The sequence below is a fragment of the Ricinus communis genome, chromosome 4, assembly GCF_019578655.1.
Source record: "Ricinus communis isolate WT05 ecotype wild-type chromosome 4, ASM1957865v1, whole genome shotgun sequence".
Taxonomy (NCBI): Eukaryota; Viridiplantae; Streptophyta; class Magnoliopsida; order Malpighiales; family Euphorbiaceae; genus Ricinus; species Ricinus communis.
In genome coordinates this window covers 23,091,488-23,099,241 of record NC_063259.1, presented here as the reverse complement: position 1 = coordinate 23,099,241, position 7,754 = coordinate 23,091,488, and the positions used below count along the sequence as shown (strand labels likewise).

Sequence of the window (7,754 nt, the reverse complement as noted above, 5' to 3'; positions counted from 1 at the left end):
TGAGATATTCTTTGCATACTTCTTGCGAAATCAACCCATTCACCATGATCAAAGGGCAAGTGGGACCAAGATATTGGAAAGAAGATCAGTAACAATATAAGGGGCCCAATGTTCCTAAAGGAGCATCATCATCATCACGTGCTAGAGATGGCTTCATGACATCTGATGGTCCTCACACATGTATCAGATGACTTTTATTTTCCCTTTGCTACCCCTTTCTTTCCTCCTTTGTAGATATATACCAGTCTAAAGTAGCCGTTCCCTTTTCTTAACCAGTCACTCACTCGTTGCTACTACTAGTAACCAAATGTTGCCTTCTAGTACTTGTTTAGCTTCTCTTTTTCTTGTTTTGATCTTATGTAGCAATGGAGTGAGCTCCTCTTCATCTAAATCATCTAAGCCAATCAAGATTGGCAAGGGCTACCGTTTGATCGCAGTTGAAGAAACTCCTGATGGAGGCATTCTGGGCCACCTCCAAGTTAAACAGAAAAACAACATCTACGGTCCTGATATCCCTCTCTTGCAGCTCTATGTCAAGTGAGCATATTCATACACAATGCATACTGTCTTTTTCTTGCTTTTCTTGTTTCAGTGTTTGATCATTCTTGAATTATTTTTGCAGGCACGAGACGCAAGATCGTCTAAGAGTACACATAACTGATGCAGAGAAGCAAAGATGGGAGGTACCTTACAATCTGCTACCGAGAGAGCAACCACCAGCATTGAAGCAAACAATTGGAAGATCAAGAAAGAACCCATTAACAGTGCAAGAATATTCTAGTTCTGAGCTAATTTTTAGCTACACCGCTGACCCATTCAGTTTTGCAGTTAAAAGAAAATCAAATGGACAAACTCTTTTCAATTCTAGCTCAGATGAATCAGACCCATTTAGCCAATTGGTTTTTAAAGATCAGTATCTTGAAATATCCACAAAATTACCCAAAGATGCTTCTCTTTATGGTTTGGGAGAGAATACACAGCCACACGGGATTAAATTATATCCTGGAGATCCATACACTTTGTATACTACTGATATTTCAGCTATTAATCTTAATGCTGATTTATATGGTTCACATCCTGTGTATATGGATCTTAGGAATGTGAATGGGCAGGCCTTTGCTCATTCTGTTTTATTATTGAATAGCAATGGTATGGATGTTTTCTATAGAGGCACTTCTTTGACATACAAGATTATTGGGGGTGTTCTTGACTTTTACTTCTTTGCTGGACCCACTCCTTTGGCTGTTGTTGATCAGTATACGCAGTTAATTGGTAGACCAGCTGCAATGCCTTACTGGTCTTTTGGTATAATTCATTCTTATCACTCTCTCATTTTATTTATTTATTTATTACTATCTCTGCTTAACTTGTCATTAGCTTTGTTAATGATAAATGACAAAAACTTTATGCCTTATTTGCTTGTTTATTTGTTTTGCTAGTGGTTTCTCCTTTTGCTTTTTATCTAATTTATTATGGCAAGTCACTTGTTTTGTGTTTATTTTAATCTATTTGTTTGTGTTTCATTGATTTGCTGTGTCATCTCTGGGTGAATATTTTCAGAATATGACGGAACTGACTTGTTTAAGATATGTGATATGATTTTAATCGTATGTTTGCTAATTGCAATCGATGCTACGTTAATTATGCCCCTAAATTAGCTAAGATAATTATATGTCTGTTGTTAGGCACCATTTTGTCTGTAATGAATCTATTAGTTTATTCAGTATCATTGTTGATCTCTTTTTAAATGATTGAAAATAGACCTTTGATGTTATGAAGGACTAGCGAGTGAGCTGTTTAGGTGTGTAATGAGGACCCTTGTGATTGGTATTGGCATGTGGGGTAATGTTGATTGACGGTGTGATTTGTTGATGTGCTGCCTGTCCATTTGCCACACGCGTGTTGCTTCAGGATGGGGATGTTATTGTTCTTTTTTTAATTTAGGTTGGTGGGTTTGGTCCATAATTTGTTTTACTTTATTGTAATGCTTAAAAGCTCTCACCTATCTAAATCATTTTTAGCATTTCTCCGGAAACAACTTTTTCTTAGGTCTAAAAGATCTTTTGGTATAAGTCTGGTATCTTAGGTTTAAATTACAGACAAGGTCATGGATCTGTATCCAAATATCTCGTGTTTTAGAGTTCTATGCTTTTTAGCCAAAGTATTGCAAGCCAAAACCTTTTTGCAAATGTTCTCTGCAAAGCAGCTAAGGGGGGACCCAGAAAGGCACTGTTGCTCAATCCTTGCACATCTTGTTTTCATCCAAAATATCATCTTCCTTACTTGAGGTGGAAATTGCTAAATATATCCTCGATTGCTATCAATCAATTTGTAAATTAGAATTACTAATCAGGGACCATGATAATTACTTGCAAGGGCTCCACATGATGATAACAGTAGACTGGCATTTTCTTCCCCATTTGTATTATAAACCTGTCCTTTGTTACAATAGCTGCCATGTCCTGTAGGAATAAGACCATCCTTAGGTTGCGGGGAAGGTATTGTTGTGTTGCTTAACTGTAACTGGCGTGTCGGTGGATGAAAGAAAGATGCACAGGGCAAGTAAATTGAACTAGTTACATGTATATAAGCTGGATTGTAGGACATGCATTATAAATTCAGATTACCCCACTACCTTTTAATCCTTCATGTGATTCTTTGGCTTCTTGTTCTGTTTAACTTTTTGGTCGTCTTTTCAGCTGAAGTTAGTACTATGGTAATGGACATTGTGAGAAATAATTATTTAAATAATTAATTTGTTAGCGGGTAGGCTGGCATTGGCAGATGTGGTGCCCAAGTTTTGTCACCAGTAATTCCCAGAATATGACTTCCTTAGGTAAAAGTATTGGTGTTGCCAGTTCAGTTGATTAGATGCCTTTCGTGCATTTTGTTTTAGTTGCTAAATTTATTGCATAAGTTGGCCATCTTATCTTATAGTTTATTCTCTTAGTATAATTTTTTTTTTTTGAAAAGCTGAGATGTTCAGTTGCCAATGTCTCTTTGTTTCATGAGTATTTGAGAATGTCTATAATTGGTGAATAACCATGGATTAAATGCATCATCCATTCCAGAACATACGTGTCAAAATAGTGAGGACTGAGGAAGGCTTAAAAAATTCAGTAACAAAGAGTGGCTGGACTATAAAATTTAGCTGTCTTCATACATTCAATAGATTACATGTTTCAAAATACTTATAAAATTGAAAAAAAGAGAATCATTCTGATGCTCTTTTCGCTATCATTATACAGGATTCCACCAATGCAGATGGGGCTACCACAACCTGTCTGTGGTTGAAGATGTTGTCGAGAACTACAAGAAGGCCCAGATCCCTCTTGATGTGATTTGGAATGATGATGATCACATGGATGGCCACAAGGACTTTACCCTCAACCCCAACAACTACCCTCGTCCAAAGCTCCTGGCTTTCCTAGACAAAATACACAGCATTGGCATGAAGTACATTGTTATTATTGATCCTGGAATTGGTGTTAATTCTACTTATGGTGTATATCAAAGAGGCATTGCCAATGATGTATTTATCAAGTATGAGGGTAAGCCCTACTTGGCTCAAGTTTGGCCTGGAGCTGTTAACTTTCCCGATTTCCTCAATCCCAAAACAGTTGAATGGTGGGGTGATGAAATTCGTCGCTTCCATGAACTTGTTCCTGTTGATGGCCTCTGGATTGACATGAATGAAGCTTCAAATTTTTGCTCTGGACTGTGCACAATTCCAAAAGGGAAGCAGTGTCCAAGTGGAACTGGACCTGGTTGGGTATGTTGCTTGGATTGCAAGAACATAACAAAGACGAGATGGGATGATCCACCTTACAAGATAAATGCCTCAGGACTGCAGGTCCCAGTTGGGTACAAAACTATAGCCACCAGTGCAGTTCACTACAATGGTGTTTTGGAATATGATGCTCATAGTCTCTATGGATTCTCTCAAGCAATTGCCACTCACAAGGCACTTCAAGGGCTTCAGGGTAAGCGCCCATTTATTTTATCACGCTCCACTTACGTCGGATCAGGAAAATATGCTGCACATTGGACTGGTGATAATCAAGGCACCTGGAATGATTTGAAGTATTCCATATCTACTATGCTGAATTTTGGTATATTTGGAGTGCCAATGGTTGGGTCAGATATTTGTGGATTCTATCCTCAACCCACAGAAGAGCTTTGCAACCGTTGGATTGAATTAGGCGCTTTCTACCCTTTCTCAAGGGATCATGCCAACTACTACTCACCAAGGCAGGAGCTTTATCAGTGGAATTCAGTAGCTGAATCAGCCAGAAATGCTCTAGGCATGAGGTATAAGCTTCTCCCATATCTGTACACATTGAACTATGAGGCGCATGTTAGTGGGGCTCCGATTGCCCGGCCATTATTCTTCTCATTCCCAACTTATAGCGAGTGTTATGGATTGAGCACCCAATTCTTGCTAGGAAGAAGTGTTATGGTGTCTCCAGTGCTTGAGCAAGGTAAATCAGAGGTTAAAGCACTCTTTCCTCCAGGTTCTTGGTATAGCTTATTTGATATGTCGAAAACCATTACATCAAAGGAGGGACAGTATGTAACCCTTGATGCACCCTTGCATGTGGTTAATGTGCATTTGTATCAGAACACCATACTACCAATGCAGCAGGGTGGACTAATTTCCAAGCAAGCCAGAATGACACCTTTTACTCTTATAGTAGCCTTCCCTGCTGGGGCTAGTTCTGCAGAAGCCACAGGAAACCTTTACCTTGATGATGATGAGCTTCCTGAGATGAAACTTGGAAGTGGGTATTCTACATATGTGGATCTTTATGCAACTGCAAATGAGGGAACAGTAAAGGTCTGGTCAAAAGTTCAGGAGGGCAAGTTTGCTTTGGAGAAGGGTTGGGTTATTGACAAGATAACTGTATTGGGATTAAGCGGAAGCGGGGAACCATCTGCACTTGAGGTTAATGGAAAACCTGTTACTGGGGCCTCAAACATAGCGGTTACATCATCAGAACATGAGCATCTGGAGGCTGCTGAAGTTGGAGATGAAAAGAAGAAGAGTATGATGGTAGAGGTTCAGGGTTTGGGAATTCCTGTAGGTAAAGACTTTACCATGTCCTGGAAAATGGGTGTCAGTGGTTAAGGATAAGAATTTTTAATGGTCCTCTTGTGGACTTGGATAATTTAGATATGTTCCTTTCTACTTCGGACGGTTTGCGCCTTTCTTGTTTGTTATCAAGATTCTTGATGTAAAGGAGATGAGCTAGATTATGCTCATCCTTTTCCATGAAAAGAAGTTCAAGAATCAAAAGTGAGCTTAGAACATTTACATTGCTGTTGCTTAAAATGCAGTAATGCATATTTCGAATCCTTTTAAAGTACTTTAGCTTATGGATTATTTTCTTGTGCTGTCATCAGGAGCAGATGTTTTCCTCCCCATGACTTGCGTTCTCTGTTTTGCCATTCCATGTTAAGTTCTAATTCTAGGCTTACAAAAGTACAGCATCATGATCCTGAAGAAAAATAAATAAATATATAAAGCTTTTACACTGTTGGAAAAAAAATAAAAACTAGAAAGTTGTTTAGTTCATATAATATGTAGTCATAATTCTTATTGTATTCAATAAAACATATATATAATATATAAAAATGTAATTTATGTTATAATTTTGACAATATTTAAGCTTTAATTTGAGCAATAGTGATAAATAATTTTTTGATAAATTTTATATTATTATTTTCAAAATTAACATTAAACTCAAATTTGTTTAAATAAATTACCGACGAATCTAAATAAATACTTGCTCAAGCTTGATTCGTTTATTAAACAAGCTTCCTTGAAAACACTCATTTATATATCCAAACGAATTTGAATGTATTTGATCGAGCCAACTAATCGAGCTGGTTACGAGTAATTTCATTCGTTTAGAGCTATATATATCGCCTTTTTTTCTTTTCCTTTTCTGAATGAAAAGGGGGCAAAGCCTAAATAAACTAGGAATTACACACATTCTGGGAAATGCAGAACATGATGAAGATCGTGGTATCCAATGGCAAAGTTGCTCCCCATATTGGCTAGAAAACCAGCACACTTAATCGATACGAGAGACCTTCACATCCCCGGTAATTGCTTAATTGTTCGACCCAAGAGAGCAGCAAGGGTAGCTGGACCCAAAGCTTTTTTTGTTGATGATGTCCACCGAGAGCATGTTACTTAAACCGACTTTCACCTTCCTATAACCACAATTCCAAGCTAGACAAAGGCCGGCAAGAACAGTGCATGCACCAGCCTTCCCCGCTCTAGCCCTCCGTGTGGTAGCCCTCATAGCACCATCAGTATTCAGCATAATCCAATCTTTGAGCAGGAGCTTGCCAACTGATAAGGCGCTCCAGTCTTCCCCACCCCATGATGGTCAAAGTCATCCACCATGAAAGAGATTGATCCAATCAGTCCAATAAAACAGACCCATCACAAATCCATTAAGAGAGTACCTTTCCAGCCCATAAAAATATAAAAGAAACAAACTAAAAATTATTAACTTAACTCGACTATTGGAACATTATTATTATTTTTTATTAATGTTGCTATTATTAATTGAATTAGAACGTATTCATCCGTCACTAGTTATTTTTGAATAGATTCATCAATCAGTGTTGGAACCTCTTATATATCCATATAAAGAATCTTGGACTCGGTGACACGTCATTAATTGCCTAAATTAAAACAAAATAGTAAAAGAAAGCAATTATTATTTGACTAATAAGCAATTGAAATGGTATAATAATGAAATATAAAAAGCTAAAGTGAAAAGGAGTAACTCCAATGCTGACACTTTCTTCGCCAATTAACAGACACACTTCATTCTATATGGGCCCCCGCCTTACCTATAACAGCCGGTGAACCAACAGCTGGCACACACTTGTCAGTTCTCTAAGACACGTGTCGATCTCTTCTTTGCAGTAAGAGCGGGAAAGTGGGACTTTGGCGGGAAAACGAGCAAAGGGGTCCACGTCGGCACCTTTGGCGGGAAACTGAAGCGACCGCCTTGGTCCACTAATCTTCACTTGCGTAGCCCACTTGTCCTCCTTTAGTCAATCAGCATGCAACGCATGGATCATCATGGAGTGATGTATGTATGTATTATATCACATACATACATTACATATATAACATGCATTAATTGTAGTCACGTGAGATGACCATGGCATGTTTTATATAATATATTATCTATTTAATGGAGTGTTATTTTTCTTTTCTTTTTGGAATAATTAAGGTCACGTGAGAGGGTGTTGGTGGAGGAATGGACTTTAAAACATTAAAAAGATTGTAAAAGAAATCTAATGGGCGCATGCATATATACACAGAAAGTAAAGGTGGCTTCTAAATAATTAAACTAAAGAAAAAGAAGAAGAAAAGAGTGGTAACGTTAGGGTTAGGGTTAGAACTTAGGATGCTGGTCTGTTTGTTGGGAAGTGGGGACATTTGTCTTTGTGCTTTTGATTAGGTATGGGTCGTTGGATTCATGGTGGACATCTACACGTGCTCACTGGATGCTCTTCCTCTTTTTCTCCCTTTCTTTGCTAAGAAAATATCTATAAATATTAAATGCTGGAATGGAATTCTAACCATGCATTTAATTTAAGTTGCTAAGAAAAACTTTTTGAGTAATTGCTTCAAAGTGCAGCCTTTTTTTGTTTTTTAAAACAAAAACTGATACTTTAATTAAGTTACTACAAACTGCTTCTTTTAACTTTTAAGTGCTTGTAAA

At 37.8% G+C, this 7,754-nt stretch overlaps 1 protein-coding gene across 1 annotated transcript; it reads left to right on the top strand.

Moving 5' to 3' along the window:
- The first annotated feature begins 226 nt into the window (after positions 1–226).
- On the top strand, positions 227–5,366 carry LOC8285792 (alpha-xylosidase 1). The gene is made up of 3 exons (XM_002531589.4): positions 227–537; positions 623–1,305; positions 3,249–5,366. Exons 1-3 carry the CDS (start codon positions 308–310, stop codon positions 5,126–5,128), a joined length of 2,793 nt encoding a protein of 930 aa, XP_002531635.2. The 5' UTR covers positions 227–307; the 3' UTR covers positions 5,129–5,366.
- The last annotated feature ends 2,388 nt before the right edge of the window (positions 5,367–7,754 follow it).

Bases quoted from the DNA above. Each gene is read 5' to 3' on its own strand.
- LOC8285792 (XM_002531589.4), top strand. From the start codon at position 308: ATGTTGCCTTCTAGTACTTGTTTAGCTTCTCTTTTTCTTGTTTTGATC. The intron at 538-622 runs GTGAGCATATTC...TTATTTTTGCAG, and splicing joins CTCTTGCAGCTCTATGTCAA to GCACGAGACGCAAGATCGTC. The intron at 1,306-3,248 runs GTATAATTCATT...ATCATTATACAG, and splicing joins AATGCCTTACTGGTCTTTTG to GATTCCACCAATGCAGATGG.